The sequence below is a fragment of the Leiobunum rupestre genome, chromosome 2, assembly GCF_980474605.1.
Source record: "Leiobunum rupestre chromosome 2, qqLeiRupe1.1.hap1, whole genome shotgun sequence".
NCBI lineage: Eukaryota > Metazoa > Arthropoda > Arachnida > Opiliones > Sclerosomatidae > Leiobunum > Leiobunum rupestre.
The window spans coordinates 56,909,554-56,933,885 of NC_143385.1; the positions used below are offsets into that span (position 1 = coordinate 56,909,554).

Sequence of the window (24,332 nt, forward strand, 5' to 3'; positions counted from 1 at the left end):
AAATCAGCATTTGCGATTCGATGACGTCAAATATGACGTAGGGTATGGATGACGCCATGTCTGTGAAACAAACCATTAGTGAAGAAATAGAGCTAGTGGCATACTTATGAGTAATTATGTTACATATGCTAGAACTATTAACTTTATTGAGAGCATTATTCAAAGGTGGTTGCGCTCTACCCTTACATTATTATTTTATCACTAGATGGGGTTAGTGCGCCATAACATTCCTCCCTTTTTTTGAGATCATTTGGTTACAATATAATATTAGATTAAAACGAATGACTGGAATGACACTTAAGATTGTAATATGACGATAGTCTTTGAAAACTTTTTAAAAACACTTTAAACAGAACGCGTTACATTTCATCTATTAAAAACCGCAGAGGTCTTCTATTTGGTCGCAGGTTATGTCTGTGTGCTGGAGGGGCTAGGTTGTTGCGCCGTTGTTCCGGAGATGCTGCGACTTGCGGGTTTTCTTGGCGTCTTCGAACGTTGTAACGAGGAATATCGTCGTCCCCGTCAGCTGGAGGTTCTGTTTGGGACTTTCCTTCAAAATGCTTAAAGTAGCTTTGGTTCCTCGTGATGAGGCGGTTTGCATTTTCGGCGGTTATCAAAGAACCTTTGATTCTTTTGACGAATAGCACGTCGGTAGCGAATGTCGATACGAGTTTACCTAGCTTCTTTGCTTTGACAAGCGAAGATGTTTATCGGCGTGAAATTGCATTCGGTCTTTGGCGCATTTGTCATTTGCGCAAAACTTCGCGTGAGTTGAAGTAACGTCTACTTTCTTGTGTAGCTGTGGCAGCTTGCAATTGATTTCACGGCCAAACATGATTGTTGCCAGAGGAACACGTGTCGAGGAGTGAGGGGTCGAACGATAGTTCAGAAGAAATTGATGTATGACATCGCGCCAATCGACTCCATCAATCGCTGAGGTCTGCAGCGATTTCTTCAAGGTGCGGAATAAACGTTTGAGCACGGGCACGACTTTATCAGCGGCTGTTGAACGTACAATCTCCACAATAGGGAAACGAGAAAAGTCGTCGACGAGTACGAGGAGATAATCGCCATTAGGTAAAGGACCGGCGAAATCCACTGCTGTGCACTCCCATGGTGAATGTGGTAGGGGTGAAGGGACTAGAGGCATATGCTCGCGACCCTGTCCTGTGTTTTGACAAGCTAGACATTTGGTCACTTTTTCATCGACCATCGCGTCCATGCGGGGAAACCACGTAAGAGTAGTTTCGTTTTGGTAGTGCCTTGGTGACCTTCGTGTGCGAGGTCAACTGCCAGCTGCCGAAGTGAGGCCGGTAAGACAATGCGAGATCCCCGGGTGAGAACATTTTCCACGATGGAAAGTTCATCTTTTATTTTCTCGAGGGATACTAATTCGGCGATCGATATATCGCAATTATCCGACGGGTCCGGTATTTTCCACTTCTTAAATTGGGGTAAACGTATAGTGTGTTGGATAGTAGGGTCGTCAGCCACTGCTTTGGTGACTTGGGATAGGGTCATGGCCTTAGGAGTAGTACGTTTGAGGAGATGAAACGCGTAGGCGTCGGCGTGTAGAGTCGGAAAATGGCTCGGTGGTCTTCGTAGGTGCTCGAGATAAAAAATCTGCGGGATTGGTAACACCTTTCTCGTAGCGGGCGGTGTAGTCAAATCGTTGGAGGCGAAGACGCCAACGCTCGATTCGGGCTGGAGAATGTGGGTTGGTGTTATTGAATACGAATTCCAATGGTTTGTGGTCCGTAATGATTGTGAACGGTTGCCCAAAAAGATATAGTTCAAACTTTTTACAGCCCCATACAACTCCTAGAGCTTCTTTTTTAATTTGGAAAAAATTTTCTTCAGAGGACGTCAGCGCACGACTAGCGTAAGCGATGACGAATCGTTTGCCCAAGTGATCAACTTGAACTAGAATAGATCCTAAGCCAATAGCACTGGCGTCGGTGCATAGTTCAGACTTCAGATTAGAGTTGAAGAATGCCAGGTTTCGCTCTGCGGTGAGTTCAGCTTTAATTTGGTCAAAAGTTGCGCGTTGATCTGGTCCCCATTCAAATTGGGCGTTTTGTTTAGTTAGTAGGCGTAGAGGTTCAGATATCGTAGAAAAATGCGGAAGATATCTCGAGCAGAAAGTGACCATTCCAAGAAAACTTCCTATTTCCTTTGCCGACTTGGGTGGTGGCGCGGACTTGAGAGCGGATAGCCTTTCCGGGTCAATTTTCAGACGGTGTTCACTGACGATCATACCAAAAAATTTTAGATCGGGTTTATTAAACTCGCATTTGTCCGCGTGTAAGGTTAGGCCATTATCGGAGAGGGCCTGTAAGACTTTGTCCAATGTTGCGTCGGTAAGATTGAGCAATTTTGGTATGCCACTGATAACCTCGCGATTTGCGTTCTGAAATACCTCTGCGGCGGATGAGATTCCAAAATTCAGACGCTTGTACTGGTAAATTCCGCGATGTGACGAGAAAGCGGTAAGATATCGAGATGTCGTATCAAGTTCCAATTGATGATAACCCGAACGTAGATCCAGTTTGGAAAAAAATTTGCAACCGCTTAGTGTAACGACTATGTCGTCGAGAGTCGGAGTTTGGTGACGGGTTCTGATAATAGCGGCGTTGGTAGCTCGTATATCGACGCAAATACGCACGTTTTGGGGGTCTTTGGGCTTTGGCACCAAGACCAGAGGAGAAATACAAGGCGTAGGACCGGTGGTTTTCTCGATTATGTCCATTTTTTCTAGACTGGCGAGTTCTTTGTCCAGAGTGTCACGAAGATGGAAGGGTACTCGACGTGGTGGTTGAGCGACCGGTTGGATGAACAAATTGACGTGCAGTTAGAAGTAGAGAAGGACTTAATTTGAACATGTAAATCCAAGATGGCCGGCAAGATGGCCGCCAAAAATAACAACCCCAAAAACAACCCCCAAATTTTTTTTTCCAAAAACCAATTTTTGTCCTTGGAAAAAATCAACAAAATATTTTTGTTTTCAATCTCAAATTTCACCTTGAAGATGATCTTTGACCTCGACGCTCGAGCACTGTCCACCACCCCTAAGCCTCGGTCTATACTCCCAACAAGTTTGTACACGATCGGACAAGCTCGGACCGAGATATCGGCGGTAATATGTGACCCCTAAATTACTTATGTTAATTAACTTTTGATATCGTATTTTTCGTTATTTCGTTTTTTCGCCGTTTAAAATGCTAATTAGTTATTTGCGAGATGGGGAAACGAATTCGCGACCTTCGCTTTATATCCTTGGCAACTTTTGGCCCCACCCAAAATTCTTTAAACATCTAATAAACGAATGATAATTCTTTTGACATTTAAAAGTCAAAGGATATGTGTAAGCGTAAGACGTCTCAAAACTCGAGCTCTTTAAAGTTTAAAAAAATGAAGTTATTTATGGGGAAACCAGAAATAAAATGCAAATCGCCTTACGAGAACCCTTGTTATTATGAGGAACCATGTCGCAAACACGCGTTTGATTTTATAGATAGTTTTAAATTTAGTGTTAAATGCTGGGTTTGTCAAGCTTTATTTCTGGAACGAAGAGTTTTAAGATGCATCTGATGAACCATTTAACATCTAGTTATTCTAATAAAACACTTCTTAATATTGATGTTTGCGATTGTCTTCATTCAAATCTACCGAAATACACAAGCGAAGAAGAAATATTAGACGACCAAATTATTGATTATTTGAACGAGTTTAACGTAAAAAATCAAGAATGGTTAGATGGGTTTGTTAATGATAATGGAACTCCAAAGAAAATTCATCGTAAAAAAAGACAATTGCTATTAAGTCCGAAGAAACTTTAAATTCAACAATGAAACCAAATGTTGTATTTCCACCGGACTTTGTCATGCATCACCCGATATTTACCCGGAAAATACACCTTCTGCCTTTAAAGTACAGTTATCAAAATCTTTAAATTTTAACAATGAAAAATGGGTTTGTGCATTAGCAGAGATAATTCTTCCTGAAACTTATTCAAATATAACAAAGGAGTATTCGCATTTCCAAGTAGGGCACGTGTCAGATGCTATTTCACCCGAAGAAAATCAATGTGATTATATTAAAATTGAAATTCCACCCAAACGTTACGAGGGTGATCTAGACCGAAATAAGAATACTATTCCAACATCTCTTCAAAATAATATACTTAACGAGTTTGCTAAAGCAATTGAGGCCAATCAAACACTTAAAGGAAAAATCCAAATAATGATTTTGTCGACAGTGATTATCTTTCTAATTATCCACTCTCGAATCACACCAAAACTATTTCTTTAACTTACGCAACAATTTGTATCGAAGTACGAATTAAAAAAGCGTTAATTGTGAATAAATATCAACAAAAATATTTACCACGACAAATTCCCGTGGAAGAAATCCAATCACAACCCAGGAGGAAAAAACAGAAAATTAACAAGAAACCGAAACTAAAGCTAGAAGTGAAACAAGAAGAAAAACCAAAACTTGAACCAAAACCAAATTTAGAAGAAAAGCCAAATCTGAAACGAGAAGAAAATCTAAACAACATTTTACCAACAGACCCTTTAATTCCAAATATTAATGAAGACGTCAACCAACCAAAAGTTTTAAATCCTTCCGAAGAAAATAATTTACCAAGATCTCTTCCAATAGCACTTAATCTACCGTCTCAACCTGTTATTAAACCAATACAATGGAATAATTACGCGATTGTGTTTGAGGCAGGCAGATATGAGGGAGAAAGACAATATAATAATGAGATTCAACCGTTCACATTACACTTAATTATACGCGATTTATTAGAACGCTGTAAACCGAGACAGTTTGATGGCTTAAAAACCGCGATATCGTCCGACGATGAAGATAATTTATATTTTAATTTAGAAATACCGGTAGGTATGGAAATTAAATTTCAAAATCCATTAGCAGATCTTTTTAAAATTCCACCAGACACTTATTTTACGGGTATTCAAAAATTTAAACAATATTACTTTTAGTTCACGCAACAATTTTATCGACATACGTATTGAGACTACAAAAATACCGCAATTTGAGCAGGAAGAATGGGCTTTCTACTCTGTATCAATTATTCAACCTTTTTTATTTGAAGGTCAGAGAGATGATTTTGGAAATATTATTCCATTATCTTTGCATAGGCAATTAAAAAACGAAATTCAACAGGCGACCAACTTCCCTCCTTTAAATCGGTTCGAAATTAGTAACGTAATCGAAGAAATAAATCGAGGTCATTACTTAAGAATTTCATTCCCTCGAGACCTACAGGTGCCCTTTACCGGGACCTTAGCAAATATTTTTAATATAAACACGCCAGAATTTCAAGATGGTGTAATTAGCAGTCAAAATCCTTTAAAAGTGTATGAGGAAAAATTTATGTCAGATGAGGATTCGGTTATAGATTTTAGGTATAATAAAAATATTCCAATTGAACCACCTAACTGGGAAAATGACAGTTATACGTTTGAACGTAATTATTACGAGTCTGATAAAGATTCAAGCGGGAATTTTAAACCGTTATCTCTTCATTTCAAAATTTTAAATAAACTTCAAAGATATTTTGATTCGCATGTCTCACTTAAGGCTGGATTTTTTATTTTCAAAGAAAATGGAAAATATTATTTTCAAATAGAGTTAATGAGTGGGTTGGAAATTAAAATATTTGGACCTCTAGCAGACCTCTTGCAAATTGAGTACAAAGTAGATTATATCTCCTCAGTTTATAAAAGCAAAGCATTAGACCCTCTTCAAATTAGATTAAAATTAGATAATACGGTTAATTTTATAATTTTTCGAAACGATTTAAACAGAGTTGAGAATAGTCGACGCCAAAAACGCGATATTGATTTCCACAATTACGAACAAGGTAAAAATAATAAACTAAATGTTGTAGACAAATTCCATTGTCGAATTCCAAGGGGCGTTTATCACACTATTGAAGATATTTTAATTGCAATGAAACACTCCTTACCACAACAGAGCTGGGCTAAATTCGAGTTTAATTTAAATTCAGATTCGACAGTTTCAGATAAAGGATTGGGCGTAAACAGTTTTTTAACCTTTCCAATAGATAACCCCAAACTCGGACAAATGTTAGGATTTTCTACCAATCAAATCGAAAGACCTCTTTTTAACGAAATTAGTATGTACCCCGCAGATCTCAACCACGGAATATCTGGAATTTATGTCTATATAAATATTATACAACCTGTAATTACAGGTCACACTAATACGCCTTTGTTAAGAATTATCAAATTAAACGAAAATAAAAATCGAGCACAAGTTGAAAGATTTAATTTTTTAGACTATTTTCCAGTTCTCTACGATCAAATACAAACTATAGAAATTTCTTTAAGGTCGGATTACGGTGAACTCCTGCCATATAAGACAGGAAAGACTATTATTAAATTAATATTCAAAAGACTGGATTCTTAGTCTAAAGTACACTTAAAACAAGCTCATCATGGAAAGATATTATAATCATTATGTACAAACAGGACGTGGATATAACGTATTTCGAGGAAGTCAATATCAAACTGGTCGTGGATTTGGGTCAATTTTTAAAAGTTTAGCAAGATTCGTAACACCTCTTTTTCGACCCGTAGCTAAATCACTCGGTATCCAAGGTTTGGTTATGAGGAAAGAATAGTGGATGATGTTGTTGCGGGTCAAAATTTTAAGGAGTCGTTAAAAAAAAATTGCCGGAACAAATCTTTTAAATAGTCTCGGTGATACCATATTAAATACACAGAAAGGCTCTGGAGTTCGGAGAGGACACAAGCGCAAATCAAAATTACGCAATAATCAAAGAAAACGCAAGAGAACAAAAACCGATTTTCTTGACTAAAGCATTATGCCTCAATTTGAATCTATGTGTTCGGAGTTGGAGCTTTTTAACGAACCCCTGATTAATGGAAATATTGAGGGGAATAAATTTGTAGATTATTTCCCTATAGCTCCCTTGTCTAATGCTACACAGATTGATTTTTCTATCCCCGGGGGAGATTATTATATCGACATATCGAACTTAATGCTTAAAATTCGAATTCGTGTTAAAAAAGAACAAAACAAGATTTTAATAGATATACCTGCAGCCGAAAAAAAGTCTCCCTATGTAACCTTCCATTGCATTCTATTTTTAGCCAAATAGACGTATTTATGAATGAGACTTTAGTACAATCTAGCAACAACTGCTATCCGTTTTTAGCATATTTAGCAACAGTTTTAAATTTTGATAAAGGCGCCAAACAATCTTACAAAACCGCCGAGGGCTATTACGAAGACGGGTTTTGCGACCCAGCGTTAGCGTTTGATGATGTTAATAAAGATAAACAAAACAATGGAATTTTAAAAAGAAGTAAAGATATTGCAGGATCGAAACTTTGTGAATATATGGGTAGACTTCATGTAGATTCTTGTAAAATAGACAAATTTCTTTTAAACAAAGTGAATTTAAGAATTTGACTCTTGAAAAATTCCGATTAATTTATAATTATTTCCCATGAAGATGTTAATAAGAAATATAAATTGATTATCGAGGACGCTATTCTCACGGCTAAACATATTCTTGTAAATCCAGATCTCCAGCTGGCACATAATGCGACACTTCATAAACAAAGAGCTTTGTACGATCTAACACAAACTGTTGTTAAAACTCTGACAATCTCAGCAGGCGCGAGCGATTTCGTGAAGTCGAATATTTTTTTAGGTAAAATTCCAAATCGGGTAATAATCGGAATGGTAAACAATTCTGCTTACAATGGCGCCAGTCGAGAAAACCCCTTTCAATTTAACCATAATAATCTCTCGTTCTTACAACTTTCATTAGATGACCAGAATATACCAGAAACTGCTCGAACTCCAGATTTTAATAAAAATCTCTACACTAGATCATATTATATTATTTATTATTATATTATTCACTATTATCGGCAATGGATTTAATCGGAAATAATTCTGGTAATTGTATTGATTACGAAAATTATAAAAACGGTAATACATTATTCGCGTTTGATTTAACGTACGATTCTTCGGCAAATTCTAACAATCTCTCAATTCAACGAAATGGTAGTTTACGGATGGTAATGAAGTTTTCTTCCCCCTTAACTAATATTCAAAACATAATTATTATTGGAGAATACGAAAACCGATTTGTCATTAACCAAGAGCGTCAAGTTACGTATATTACGGAATAAAAACAATCAACGAGGGCAAAGATTGGTTAGTTGTTTCGTGAAATCGTAGTGGTAAAGATGTCTCGAACTCACAGTCTCTCACCTAAACAAGAAGTGACGGTGCTAGGTTATGTCAACCCATCCATCAAAATTTACCGACTAGACACTTGCGCCGAATTTGAACTGAATTTGGAAGCCTGGCAATCTCTATTCGAAAAGGAAATAACTGATTTTTTTGAAGACCAAGTTGCTAGTTTTCACACCTGGCTTCCTCTTGAAGGTTCAAAGATAAAAATCGACTGTTTCAAGAGACAAAAGGAACAACTCGTGGATGTACGAGCTTGTGCAAGAGGGAAAAACCATCTATACCATCTTTTTATTCAATAAATTATGGATTTACTCTCAACCAAGCAGGGTGGAAAAGATTGAAGCATTGTAAACATACAATTGATCAGGAGATTAATTTAATTTTGTCGGCAAAAAATATTATGCGTGACATAATTGTACACGAGCTCACGGATAAAATGTTGGAATTTACCGAAAATTGTGAGAATCCACATTGTAAATCTTCGATTACTCACGATGTCTCTTGTAAACTAGGATTTAGCACAAATTTTGAAGACCGAGTTGAAAATATGATATTATTAGCCATTCCCCAATTAAATTTTGATCATATTGTTGTTAGATTCCAAAAGGAATTTGGCCTTGACCCCTTAATAGTAGAAAGTCAATTATATTTTGATATTGTTCAAAATGTTTCAAACTTAAAATGTGATTTAATTTATTAAAATAAAAACTTTTACTATAGTAAAAGTTTTTAACCTAAATAATAAAGATTAGTGGAGTTTGGCGGCGTAATTTCAAAAATTTTAAAAGTTATAAATTTTTGAAATTTACCGCTTTTAGGCTTAATTTTGCGGACTTATTTTAATTTTGTTTTAATATCGCAACCGGAAATAACTGTTTACATATGAAAAATAGCAATCCTAGCTAAAAATGTCTGCTGGTTCCGAATTTGGTATCTATTTTGCTGTATATGCTCAAGTGTTTAATGTAGACGCTCGATTGGGGGGTTGCACTCAACGTTATATTTACCAGGAGGTCCACCTTGAAATTTAATGAAACTTAAAACTTAACATCTTCATATAGATAGAACAATTTCCATTAAATTTGGTTTTGGAGAAACCTTTATATCTATCAAAACTATTTTTTTGAAATGTTCGATTTTTCAACATTTGCATTGAACTCTTTTACAGTAGCTCCTTAGGGGTAGACCTTATCGTTCTATTTATAAAAAGCGTAAAACCAAAATTTAATAATATTTTAAGCTATGCATCGACTGGGAGATAGAAAAGCCTCCCTTAAATTTCATTTTAGAGAAATTATTATTTCTATCGTAACGGAATTTTTAAAATTTTATATTTTTTCACTTTTTCATAAGACTTAATATTAAGAGTTCATTATTGAAATGGAAATAAACATTTAATTTACAAAAAGAGTTGGTTACAAAATATTTTTAGTTTGAATTGTAAAAAAAATTGGTAAAAATAATATTAAAAACGTTAATGTATTTTATGTAATACGTTTAATCCTAATTTAGGAACAGTGATTTGACTTTGAACTTGAAATTCCGTGGCGATGAATGAAACTGATAAGCCATTCCCTACATTCTTTATCTGATTCCACAATAACAACAAAATATAGTTAATTGTCCAAAGTGGCGGCGACATACTGCCCAGAAGTAAAATAGAAATGTATGCCCGATGCTAGGTTATCATCAGAAACCTTAACTATAAAAAAAGATTCGTCACCTGAGATCGAGATATTTTTAATTTGGTTTTGCAAATTGGAATAATAGAGTGATGACAGTTAAACAAATCCAAAGGTGTGAGAATCTGGTTATCGACAATTTTCTGTAGACTGGCACAATTTTACGCCTGGGCAGTATGTCGCCGCCACTTTGGACAATAAACTATATTTTGTTTGAAAACTCGAGCAGATACAGAAAAATAGATACCAAATTCGGAACCAGCAGACTTTTTTAGCTAGGATTGCTATTTTTCATATGTAAATAGTCAATTCCGGTTGCGATATTAAAACAAAATTAAAATAAGTCCGCAAAATTAAGCCTAAAAGCGGTAAATTTCAAAAATTCATAACTTTAAAAAATTTTGAAATTACGCCGCCAAACTCCACTAATCTTTATTATTTAGGTAGATAAACCACGAAAGAAAGTTTGGTAGAAATCCGCCACTATCGAGCAACAACGTTGGTCGATTTCGTATGGAATGACCCGAGAGCGATATAGCAAGCGTATTCAATACAATACTCATAAATTTCAATCAAATAAAAGCCAAAACTGCGGACCTCATGTAATTTATTTTCTAACCTCGAGATGTATGGGGATTTCTTACAGTAAAATAATTAACGAATTGTATAATTTCGATTTAAAAAGAAATGATAGTTTAGCGTTGTTGAATATATGTATTCATTTGATGAAAGAGTGGAAACGAAATAAATCGATTTGTTTAGAATAAAAAAAATGTGTATTTATTTCATACATATTTATTGTTACACATTTTTATTATTCTTGCCAATGAGGAGGAGGCCTGGTTTTTCGTTTTGGCCTGGGAGATTTTTTAGGCGATGGTGATTTTAATTTTTTTTTGCGGTGATATTAGAACGCCACCAACAGCACCCTCCTCAGAACCTAGCTCTCGATCCCAATCATCTTCCTTGCTTAAACGACTTCCAATATCGGTATTTTCTAAGTATTCTTCAAATATTTCATTTTCTTGATTTAATCGTTTTTGCATTCTATCATCAGTTGCTTAACAATCGGTGTAGATGATTTCCTTTTCCAAGAATCTACAGTCTTTAAGAGACTCGGGAATTTGGCCTCTCCCCTAGTCTGTTCGTTTTCTCTCTCGCTGAGATAGTCTTTCATTTTGCGTGTCATAGTATTTAGACGCAGCTCTGCAGCTTCGCCAGCGTTAACCCCCTCGGGCGTCTTGAACGGTGAATAAATTTGCGAGGCGAACGGGGAATTTAACGAGGCAACAGGTACGGGTGCTTGAAAGTTGGTAATTTCAACTTTAGGTACGGGTATCGCCTTCCTCATTTCTCTGGCCTCGCTCAGTATTTTTAAAAATTCGCGTAATTTGGAACGACTGTTTAAATTAGAACTTAATATATTTTGCAGCTCATTATCTAATAAGTTATAATATGTTTCCTGGGGAGAAACAAGTTGTTTATTTTCTTGAGATATTTGTCGGACACTCGATGCGGGAACTAAAATCATTTTTTTTCATTTTATCTTTTATTGAATAAATTGGCAATTAAAGGAACGATAGATCCTAGTAGGAACAGTATGAAGAATCCCGTACCTTTCTGAATTAACAAAGCAAGTTTCTTTTTTTGTGAAATTTTCGAAATGGCCAAAAACCGTATTGCTTTTTTATATTTAGAAAGTTTTTTTTTGGCTTTAGATAATATAATTCCACCCCCTTTCAAGTTTTTGCAAACGGTCTGTAAGGCTTTTAATTGCGTTGGAGAACTGTTAGCTAATAAATTTTTACGTATACATCCTTTAGATTTATACAATAAATTTAAATATGGATAGTGTGTTTTAAACCTGTCAGAGAGATTTGCAATAGGAGTCGTTTTTTTACGTACTGTCTTTTTTGGAGCCATTGTCTTTAATGAAGTTGCTAATAATATAGTAAATTATTTATTATTGGGAAAAACTACCATTTGTGGTCCGTTTTGATTAAATATGTACGATCTTAATCGTAAGTTATCTGGAGTGGTGACAGATGTGTCTATAAATAGGGAATTGTAAGGTTTGCTAGTAGCCATATCGTAGTCCATTTTAATTATTTTTGTATTATTTGGAGATATTTGATTAGCTAGATATTGAATTTGACTTAAATCTCGAGGAGATTTAAACAGATTTAGATATGACATATTAAGAGAGATTAAACGAGATTGTTTGCCTCGCTCGAGGAAATAAGGTTTGTGAGATTAATACGACTGAAATTTCATAATGATGACTGTCGACGGTAACCAATTTAGCAATTTGGTCATTTTTGTAAAGTTCGTCTGCTAGATCATCAATATTAAGTAAGGAATTTCTATTTGATTCCCAAAACTCGCTGTCCATTGGAGGTAGTCTTTGAATAAACTCTATATCGGTTAAAAACTGAGATAAATCATGGTAACCTGATTGCCAAACCGAATAACATTAAATAATTTTAATAGGAGGTTTATCGATTAATTCATTCCGCCATCTAATTAGTGAGTTCGTCCAAAATGATTTGCCTGACATAGTAGGCCCTGACACCATCATTCGATATGGTGAAAGAAATTTTATATAAGACATTACTGTTTAAACAAAAACAACATACTACGTAGTTTGTTAGTAAATTGACTGTTTTATAGAATATATGTAAAAATAAACAAACACATTTTAAATTTAAAAAATTATTTTATTAAAGTATAATATGTCTCTTATCAAAAACCATTCCTTCACCAGTTATATAAACTTTCAAAATAACATACAAAAATAACATTTTTGGATAAAAAATAAATCATATCAATTCCTTCACCAAAAAATTATACATTAATTCCCGTTTTTCAGTAAAAATTCAATTTTAGAAGTTAAAAGTTTAAATCATAGGTTATTTAAAAATAAAGTATTTACTTGATTTTCGGAAGAGATTTCATTTACGATAACTTTGTGGTTGAATGAAACCTGTTTTGCAGGTTTTTAGTTACATGTTTTTTAGACTTATAATTAAAAGATGACAATTTTATATTACAATTCGCCATCTTAACATTCTAAATAGCCGTAGGGGACACTAGAGATATTCTCTTTTAGCACACGTTTACAAAATGTTTTTTTTGAAAGTTTTACTTAAGTTCCCAACACGTAAAAGCATTTTGTACTTATCTTTTATTACATTAAAAGGAATTTTCACCTTAAACTCGGTATTTGGTACAAAAATCATCTGTTTAAAAGAATCGAAATGGATGATTTCTGAATTCTCCCTGGTAAGAGTTATCCCTTTTAATTTTATAATTGTCTGATTATTTTCAAGTTGAAAGCTGTAACGTTTTGGCACGGTTGATACGAATTTTGTTATATATGTATTCGGGGTCTCGCACGTAAGTTCACCTAAATTACCACCGAGGGGGGTAGCCAATCGTTTGGTAAATGTGTAAATTGCACACCGTCTGTTTCAAAATAAATTACACGCTTTCCCAACTTATTAATTAACTTATGCAGATGAATACGCCCGTAACTGGTGACAAAGGCAGCAATTATTACATTACCTTTTGTAAATGTGGGTGCCAGCTCACTTTTTTTATAGCCTACCATGGCAACATCGTTGTTGATTAGATGAAAGTCTGTTAATTTATTCGTTGTGTCTGCTATAATCTCGGTTAATTGGGAGTACTGATGGATGATTTTAGTTGTTGATTTATCCATTCTTAAGGCCATTCTTCCATATAATGAATTTTGCGCCAATTTCGCGGAAGTTCTTAAGGATGGGTTACCAACAATTTCCTCAGGCTCTAACCTTACTCCATCCGCTTCGTGTATCGCGTCTAAATACTCTTTTTGTTCTTGATATGTTTTAATATTAGGTGGAAATCCTGAATTTTTAACTTTTGCTCTAAAAAAATGTCAATATATGGTTTGAAAAAATTGGTTGTAATATCGTAATGGTAAACCTCGAAAATTTCTAACAGCTGGTATAATTACACTCTTTTATTGAGTAGTAGATTTCTACCGAAGGAAAAACCACCGTTATAGCTCGTTCGTCAATACTATGGGTACATTTTTCATCATTATTGATCACACAACTACCACATAAAGGATAATAAAGTTTCTTATTAAAACGGTAAGGAAAAACGGGTTAGTAGAGGTCTCGGGGGGGGGAGGATTCGACAACTAATTATTCCAAAATAGGCGTCAGGTGCATAATCAAAGTTGTGTGTGATAACTTTAACATTTTTACAACCATATTCCATTTTTTGTAAGCAATACGCATACAGACTACAAAAGTCAAAATATCGGATTTGTTCTCCAACTGAGGGGTCTATTTCACGGTACAGCTTAATTGTTTCTACACGCCCTCCAACTTAAGAATCTCTAGGGTTAATTTTAGGATTAATTTTAATTGTATTAAAAAAAGCTTTCGCCTCAGCATTTTTTTTTAACAAATCTAATATCTCACATTAAAAAATTTGAATATATGTGTTTTGGTAAATTTTCTTCAATAAATTCTTTTCGGTCTAATTCTCTTTCTCTAATTTCTTTAAATGTTTTTCTGATAATTGGATTAAAGCTCGAGCTAGAAAAATGTTTTGGACAACCGTGCCAGAAATCACCCATTACATCAATTACTATGGGTGGATTTTCACAGTAGCCATCTACGAAATACGAACCTACAGCCTGTTCCCCGACCGCGGATCTGACCGTTTGCAAAATTAAATTATTTTCCTTCTCGTACCAAGATAAATATTTTAATGCAATCTCACTTTGATTCTGTCTACTTGCCAAACCGATAGCCGGAATAGTACATAAGGTATATGGTTCTTAAAACTTGTCAATAAAAACATTATTAAGTGCCCCAGAAAGAGAAATACCCCCATAATTACTGATATCAATTTCAATTAGTTCTTTATATAAGACGCGGAATTTCTGCATAGCTAAGCGTAATAAATTACAATCTAAAAGACAATACGCTCTGGATTCTGATTTAATACAATTTACCGGTTCGAGCTGTTTGTGTGAATACCAATTTTTAAATTCTCGGTATTCCATCTCTTTCATTTTATTGGGTTCAAAATATTTTTCGTCCGGAATTTTACCTGAATAGTTTAAAGTCTCTTTTGTCCAAAAAATATAGGGAAAATATCCTTTAGATTTAGGTAAGGAAAACATTTTAGGAAAATGCCTTAGTGGTGCACTAATATAGTTTAAAGAATCTACAAAACGAATGTCTACTCCTTTAATATTAATAGTAAGAATTTTGGCTCCATCGTAAATAACCTCGGGAATGAAATGCTTAATTAATTTAGAAATAATAAACATTCCGTCGAAAGATCTCAGATTATGCGCCATTACGATGGGGTTTGTAAATTTCGGTCTTATTGTTTTTCTTTTCCGTTTCTCATCCGTAAGTAAAATAGTTTCATGTTGAAACAAAAAATTGAGAAAGTTATTTACACAATATTGTCCTTCAAAAACCGTGGTTTCCACAGGCTGATTTAAAATTTCACTTTGTGCTACTAACAGAATAGGTTTATTAATATTATTCTCGATTATAGTCTCAATATCAAAATATCGTGGTTTTTTTAAAGGTCGACTGTTTAACATAATGCTGGTTAGGAGGATGTTCAATTTTACAAGAGTTGCAAGCTGTTTCACATTTGTGAGTTTTTAAAGTTTCAAATTGAACACAGCATTTTCGCATCTGTGGAAAAGCTTGCAAGTTTCATTTTTAAAATGAAAATTGTAACATTCACCTTGTTTTAAATACCTATTACAAAGTTTACAACGAATTAAAGGAATTTCTAAAATTTCGTGAAAAGTTTTACTTAAACATCTTTTACATTTAATATTTCTAGTGTCAAAGCAGTGGTGCTTGTTCCTACGATCGGATTTTTAGCTAAATGAACGTGCGTGCCAATTTTTACAAGTAGAATTTTGTTTTCGGAAGGGGGAAACCCTTTGAAATAAATTTGAAAATTTTCCGTTGCGTTAAATATTATTATCTGATATTTTGGGGCTAAATATGTTTGAAATTTAGCTATAGCACCAATTTCTACAGCTCCTTGTGCAATTCATACATCATCATGCAATTGCTTAGCGGCTTCAGTTTGTAATTTACTACGAAAGAATGTTAAGGCTCTATATTCTTTAAGAACACTTGTTAATGGAAGTTTTTTCTTTTTGTACTCGGCAATTTGACACAGTTTTTGTCTGACTGTGAGGGCTCTCGCTACGCATAAATTATCGAAGTTATTTATATAGTAAAAATTGGTTTTAGTTTTTAAAAAAGCATCAAGATCGATAATGTCTCTGTTTTTAAAGCTAAATTTTTTTTTCCCATTTTCTGTGGGGATTTCAAAAGAATTATACTAAATTTAATTTCTCCATCTAGTAAGAAATCTTTTTTCGATTAAGCAATGCGAGCTATATGGTTAAATATTCGAGAAACAGTTCACTGATCAATTTTATTAAATTTAATGTTAATTGGATGTTCTAAATTTTCCGATTGAATTGCAAATCTGAGGAAATCGAAACCTGGTGCCTCTTGTTTTACGTATTTGATAATTTTGGACAGAATCTTTGCAAATACTGTAAAAAATAAATGTGTGGGGATTTCGTTTAAATCTATTAGTTCTAATTCAATATCAAGTTGTTTACATTTCCACTGTTTTGAATTTCTAGGGCTTAATTTTTTAATTTTATAAAACTTTTTATAATTAAAACTGTTTAAAGATGAAAAGTGTAATTCACTGTCCGAACCGTAATCACTGGAGTCTTCCATATTCTAATTTCGTTTCCAGGTCTAAAATGTTATTCTAATTACTATTACGAATAATTAATTAATGAGTTTAACTTGCCTTCGTAGGTGGGCAAACAATTTTTCCTTCCGTTTGATCAATTATCTTTTTCAGCCTGTTTGTTGAGTTTATGATTCGGATAACGTCCATGGATAGGGTGTTGGCTAAGAACTTCACTCTTTTATAATCTCCCTTCCAGATCTAATCTTGAGGAAGATGCTTAATGTTTTTATATGAATATATCTGAATATCTAGATATATGCCCTTGTCGCTCACCTTTTTTCTCGGAGTTTTAGTTTCGTAAGAAACCCCACCTTTTTTAACTTTCACTGATTGTTCGATACCAACTTCTTCGATATTTGACATACGACGTACCTCTTGAATAAAATCCCCATCCGATTCGTCCGAATCTAATAACATCTCCTCTTCAGGCCTATCAAAAACTGAAACTGCTTGACTCGCGGAGCTTTGACTATTGCTCGTGGAAGCCATTTTAGGCTGTTATGTTTTAATAGTAAAATTTTGCCCTTTTATACCAAAAGAATTTATTTTTTCATTAATTTTTTTCAAAAATATAAAACCTTGAATATTAAAGTGTTTAATACTACAAGGATAGAACCTAGTTATAATTTATCGGTATGTAAATGGTATTTAAAATTGTTTGTGAATGCCAATTTAAATATAGACGTGTATAAAAATATAAAATTATTAATTATTTTTTTAAAGACTTTATATTTAATCAGCTTTTTTATCATTGAATGAAATATTTTTCCGTGACAAAAAAGAAAACGCCCTAAGAGTTTTAATATTTTTGCTTTAAAAATCGATTACAGATGTAAGAATTTTATTAATTACAGGGTTAGATGTTTTCAAATTCTATGGGAAGAAATATATTTCTGCGAGGTATAAAATTTAAGCGAAGGGATAAATTATATTTCTGCAGGCTGCATTTGATAAAAAAATTGTCTTTTGACTTGATTTTAAACAGGTTAAAACAGGATGTAAAAAATTAAACATTTCTAAAATTTTTCTTATAAAAAGACTGTCTTTACCGTATTCGTTTTATAAAACCATGGGATCTCGCGAAGTTTTGACTTTTTCCGGTAATATTTCCCATCCTCTCGCTATTAACCCTTTTACCGGTAAATACTTAACTTTACGCAAAGTTAGGAATTATAATCTTTTTAAAATTAACGATGTTTCGATTAGAGTTGAAAATTACTGTATGAAAACAGTCTTTCTTGAGTGTCAAGCATTAGTAGAGCCTTTTAAAAAATCATTTTTGCTTGCCCCTTTATAAAAAAAATCTTTCAAATTATCACCAGCTGTTTTTGCTTCAGTTTTTTCTAGAAGAATCAATAACAATTCTTGTCTATTTGACGTTCATTCTATTAATTTTGTCTGTCCCCACGACGGTTTTAAGTTTGATGGGTTACTTTTCCACACTCAATCCACTCTTGAGGGCTGGTTTTCTTACGAAAGTTTACGCTTAATTGGAAAACATATGCGACTACATCAAAATTTAAATAAGAACCCATGGTTTCGTCAACATAGAAATCGTAGGAACCTACAACACGACCTTTTAATTCTTTATCAATTACAACAACTTTCTTTCTTTCGAAAAAAACAATTAAGTATAACTAATGACTTTCGCCTAACGAGATATAACATCCGTTTATAATTAGGAACGATAGTTCTATTTTTTATTAATGATTTGGATCGACAAGAAGTTAAAATAGTTACAACTTTAGAGTAAGGAATACTAATTTTAAAAATAATTACATAATTAAGATAAATATTTTTATTTAGTAGCAAATTATCTCCACAACATTCAAATTTAAACGATCGTCGGCGAATTTTACAACTACGACTCAAGGTATTTACAATATTTTTTATTTATTTATTTTAAAAAATTAAATTTATTTTTTTTAAAATAGGACTCAAATCTCATAAAATTTTAATTTTGGGAATAGACGTTTTTTATTTAAAAACTTTATTTGTGTTTTTTTTAATTGTTTTTATTTGGTAAAAGATATTAATTTTTGAAATGTTTTATATTTTTTATTTAAAATGTTTTCTTTTTAAAGGGTTTAAGATTTTTTTAAACATGTTTTCGAAAATAACAAGTTTTATTAATTTAATTCAGGCGGTGGAGGCTCTTTTTAATACTTCATAATCTACTTTTTCTTTTTTAACTAGTTTTATTAATTTAATGTTGGGATTGGTGTAAAGCCCTTTTTTCTATATTAAACATCCTTTGTTTTCATCTTTTTTATCCAATACATTTTCAAGAAATTTTATTATTCTTATCTTTTTGACAGGTATCTAATTTTTTGGTTAAATTAATTGGTTATATAAATATTTTTTTTGTTTTTATTAGTATTATAATTTTTTATATTTTATTTTATTATTATTATAATTATTATTTAAAAAATTTCTTGAAAATTTCTTGTTTAAAACTGATTTAAACAAAGTTCATCTGGGATACCATCTATTGCTCATTTCAAACTACCCATTGGTCATTTATTATTCTTATTTTTTTGATTTTTTTCATGTCTTCTATATACTTTTTCCTATACTAATATCGTGCTTAAACTATAGTGTTTTATTTTTCTTATATGTTTATTTTGGTAATTGTTGAATATATTAACTGAAATTTTATAAGTACATTTTGTACTAGGTTGTTTAAAATTAAATATAATTGTTTTTTTTATTAATTTATAAAACCTGTTTGAGAAGGATAGGGATAATTAGTTAACCTTAGTTGTATTACAAAATTAATAATTATTCCCAAAGGCAATATTTTTAAATTTTAAAATATAGGTCAGGCTTAAACTATAAAATTTCAATGTAAAGGATTTTTACCAGGAGAAATCTAGAATCAAGATGTCTGGTGAATTCTATCTAAAGCCTGTAGTTTCTTTGCCCCGACCGTTAAAATTTCTCTCTCTTCGAGTAGTAAGAATGAATAATATTTTTAAAAAACAAACTATTTGTAGAGAATTCGAAGAACGTTGTTAAAAAACTGTATTTCTAGAATCTAAAACAGTAATCGAACCATATGGTTCGATTGAGTTTAAATGCCCCTTTTTTAAATATTCCTTTAAGTTAAATCCCTTATTTTTTGTCGCACCCTTCGAATCGCGAATTGAAAAAACGCAAAACTTTTGTTCTTTTTCTGTGCATGATAAAAGTTTCAAATGTTATCGTCCAGGAATTTGTATACGATGATTTATTATTCCATTGTAGGGTAATGTTAATCGGTTGGTTTAGCTACGAAATTCTTCAATTATCTAGCAAATATAAGCAGATATTTTGTAATACTAGTCAAATTTCGTGGTGGAATCACAAGAATTTAAAAAAGTTTAAGTCTGAACTTCATGTGTTAGATCAAATTCAACATGTTGGCACTGTACAACATAACGTTAGATCTGTTTTAATTAATTCAGACATTCTCGAACTATATACTTCCGAAGCGATTAAGAGCAAAACCAGTGTTTTTATTCGTGCGATGGTAGAGCAACAAAAAAAGTTAAAGAATTCTTGTGGTAAATATTTTTTAGATATACGAAAAAACGAAAAAAACGATATCAAAAGTAAATAAGTTGAAGTATTTGGTGGGGTCACATATTACCGCCGATATCTCGGGCCGAGCTTGTTGGGAGTATAGACCGAGGCTTAGGGGTGGTGGACAGTGCTCGAGCGTCGAGGTCAAAGATCATCTTCAAGGTGAAATTTGAGATTGAAAACAAAAATATTTTGTTGATTTTTTCCAAGGACAAAAATTGGTTTTTGGAAAATATTTTGGGGTTGTTATGGCGGCCATCTTGGCGGCCATCTTGGATTTACATGTTCAAATTTAGTCCTTCTATACAAATTTTTTGTTGACTTTTTCCAAGGTCAAAAACTGGTTTTTGGAAAAAAAATTTGGGGGTTGTTTTGGGGGGGTTATTTTTGGCGGCCATCTTGGCGGCCATCTTGGATTTACATGTTCAAATTTAGTCCTTCTCTACTGTTAGAACTGTGTTCCTTAAAGTTTCCCAATGCCAATGAAAATTTTAGGGTATTTGGACAAGATTGCTTTGGTGGAGTGCATGACAGTTCGCACGATGGCTAACGTAGCTGGTGGCATATATCGGGTTTATCTTGAGAGTCTATATTTACGATCAGTTCAAGACTTAGACATGTACGGTATCCCAAAATCGGACCACAACGACGGTCGTGTCTACCACGCTAGAACAGTTTTGAAGAGTAGTTTTAAAGGAACCTTTAATTCTCAAGGCTTTCTGGGCGCCGTAAGAGAATATACGAACCGGAGCCTCCTCAATATGCGGGCGTGGTCTGATGGTGCTAAAGGTAGCTTGGTCAACGAGATTGACAGATAAGCCACGAGATGGCGGTGGTTCCGATTGGTATGGTAATTTGAGGTGCATCGGTGTAGGTGTTGGCATTGTTCACGGTAAGAGCGGCCTGCATCACGACATGGTCTCTTCCGGTGATGCAAAAGATAGATTAATTGGAACTGGTGTCGGAATATGATTTAAATGTCGCTCGCGCTGAGAACGACGATCCTTGGGTGTGTGTTTTTCTTTTGGTTTCACTGTAGGTTGAGTGTTAGCGGTCAATCTGCACATTTTAGCGAAATGTCCAGTTTTTCCGCCAGAGTTGCACTTTTTGCCATAGGCCGGACATCCCTGTCTGCCATTTATATGAGGATACACGTTACCACATAAACCACATGTTTGGCTAAACGCGCCTGAGTTACTATTACTGGTCTTGGCAGCTCCAGTATTGTTATGTTTTTGATTGGTAGCGTGCGAATGATAGCTCTGCTGTGATTTAGATCGACGATGAACGGAAAATACTGTCTTTTTGTTATCAGGGGTAGTGGTGGATGATTCTTCGATGTTACGCGCCTGGGTATCAGAAAGTTCTAGAGCTCGTGCTAGAGTTTGGTGTCCGTAAAATACGTACGCGAAGAGCGGATGAGAGGCACCCTTGAACTATTTTAATTTTAATTTCCTTCTCGACGTCAGAAAATGCGCAGGTAGATGATAAAACACGGAGTCTTGTTTGAAATTGGTTGACAGTTTCGCCTTCACGCTGTTTAGCGTTCCGAAAAACAACCGTTTCGTAATCCGTATTGCAAGCTTTAGCAAAATGTGTACTTAGCTTATTCTTGGCCTCGGCGAAAGTTTGGGGTTCGGTAGGTACGTTGATATGTTGAAATATTTCGTCAACTTCAGGTCCAGCGTAGTGTAAAAGCAACGCTTTCTGTCTCACGTCGGCTGTGACATTCATAGCAGTGAGAAGATTTTCAAACCGGCGAAGCCAAGTCTTCCATCGGGACGCGGTTTCCTCGGCGGCGCCGTATACCGTGAATGGTTCGAAGTTCGGGAGACTAGCCATTGTTCATTAAGCCTTGCCCACGTTGTAAAGATGTTCTCGTTGGTGTTTCGATGATTGAAAACGAAAAACGATGATAAATGATACGGGAAGGTAAAATATACTCCTTCGCCAATGTGATGCCTTCGATTGCGTGAATTTAAAGATATTGCAGTGCGGTTTATCATGTACAATGTACAAATATTAAGACGGAAAGTAATTTAGCTAAACTGGGAAGTAGAAAATCTACATGGATATGCCAAGACTGCAAACAACAAATATCTGGTGTTGGAAATCAAAATGCAGACAAGAATAACGATGGGAATGGTGAGCTAGCATTAATTCTGAAAAAACTGTCAATGATGGACATAAAATTAAATAAACTCGATAGAATTGAATCACAGTTAAAAGACTTTGAGAAAACAGTTGAATTTTGTAGTAAAAAAATAGATGATTTTTGTAGTGATATCGATAAAATTTCAAAAGTAAATGATTTTTTGATAGACGAAAATAACAAGCTAAAGTTCCAAATCGTTGAATTAGAGAAGAAAACGAGTATTATTGATAGTAGGCTACAAGAAATTGAACAAGACAAGCTTAAGAATAATGTGGAAGTTGTAGGACTACCTGAAACTGATAATGAAAGTTTTTAGAGATTGCGACGGCAATATGTAGGTCATTAGATATAACCTTTGAAAAAGAATACTTAAAAAAAGGATATAGGGCTTATAAAAAACAGACAGAAGGAAGTGGTAATAGCAAACCGAGAAGCATAATTTTTGAATTAAAAAATGAAGACGTCCGTAATAAGTGGATTATGGCATATAAAAATCAAAAGAAAAACGGATATTATGCATCTAATATTGTTAATACGTTACCAAAATACAAGATATATCTAAATGAACAGTTAACAAGATATCGTAAAAAATTGTTATATGAAGTCAAAGGTTTTGCAAATAAACACGGATACAAGTTCGTATGGGTTGCGTCTAGCCAAATTTTCATCCGAAAAGAGGAAGGTTTAAAAGCACTCAAGATAAAAAATATGTCAGATCTCGAGGGAATTATTAAAAAATAATAGATTGAAATCTTATAGAGGACTAAAATTGCTAGGATAAAAAACTCTAAAAACTGCCCTATGAATAGAAATTTTCTACAATCAGATTTTCAAATAAATAGTAACAATAATAATGAATTTATTAGTACAAATTTTCAAGAATGTTATGATTTGTTTAATGTTGATGGATTTAAAATTATTCAGTTAAATATACAGAGTATTGCAAAAAATTTTGATGAATTTTTGGTCTTTTTTACTGAGTTAAAAATAAGCTTTGATGTTATTATTTTATCAGAATGTTGGTTACCTTCAGTAGATTTGAAAATGTTTTGCATAGAAAATTATAACTTATTTTCTTCTGAAAAATTTAATAATCGTTCAGATGGTTTGATGGTATATATTAAAAAAGAATATCAGGGTAAAAAACTTGATATAACAATAGGAGAAAGTAATTGCTTGAAGATAGAAATAAGTAATACAAATGATATTATACTATGCAATTTGTTAGCTATATATCGCTCACCTAATTCTAACCTTACCTCATTTGTATTTGACTTAGAAACCGAGTTAGCTTTTTATAATGACCCACATAAGAATTATATTATTGCGGGCGATATAAATATTGATATAGGGGTCAATGCTAAAGGAAATATAAACTCTGAATATCTCGATGTTCTAACTAGCTCTGGGTTTGTTTCATATGTTAATAAATACACCAGAGTAACTGAAAAAACAAAAACCTGTATTGATCATATCTTTTGTAAAATAAGCGAGAAAATTCCAAACTGTAATATTTATACTAGTGTATTTGTAACGGCTATAACTGACCACTATGCGACTTTAATTAACCTAAATTTAAACAGTTAAAAATCTTCAGAAAAAATTAAAAAAAAGTCTACAACATACGATATAAACTACGATAAATTGAAAATGCTTTTACAATATGAAAAGTGGTATAATGTTCTAAAATGTGTAAATGTAGATAGAGCTATGGAGGAATTTTTAGATACGTTGCGATTTTTTATGGATTTATCGAAAATGGTTAGGAAAGATGTGACACTTAATAAAAAAAAATAGGCCAATTAAGCCATGGATTACTAAGGGCTTAG

The 24,332-nt window shown here is 33.6% G+C and overlaps 1 protein-coding gene across 1 annotated transcript; it reads right to left on the bottom strand.

The window, feature by feature from the left end:
* Positions 1-21,256: 21,256 nt before the first annotated feature.
* Positions 21,257-22,190, bottom strand: LOC149958508 (uncharacterized). Its single transcript, XM_090167207.1, has 2 exons — positions 21,756-22,190; positions 21,257-21,697 (listed from the first exon to the last, which is right to left on the bottom strand). Exons 1-2 carry the CDS (start codon positions 22,188-22,190, stop codon positions 21,257-21,259), a joined length of 876 nt encoding a protein of 291 aa, XP_090023333.1.
* Positions 22,191-24,332: the final 2,142 nt, after the last annotated feature.

Coding starts and splice junctions, on each gene's coding strand:
- LOC149958508 (XM_090167207.1), bottom strand. CDS start 22,190: ATGGCTAGTCTCCCGAACTTCGAACCATTCACGGTATACGGCGCCGCC. Junction 21,698..21,755: donor GCCTCTCATCCGCTCTTCGC/GTACGTATTTTA, acceptor TCTGATACCCAG/GCGCGTAACATCGAAGAATC.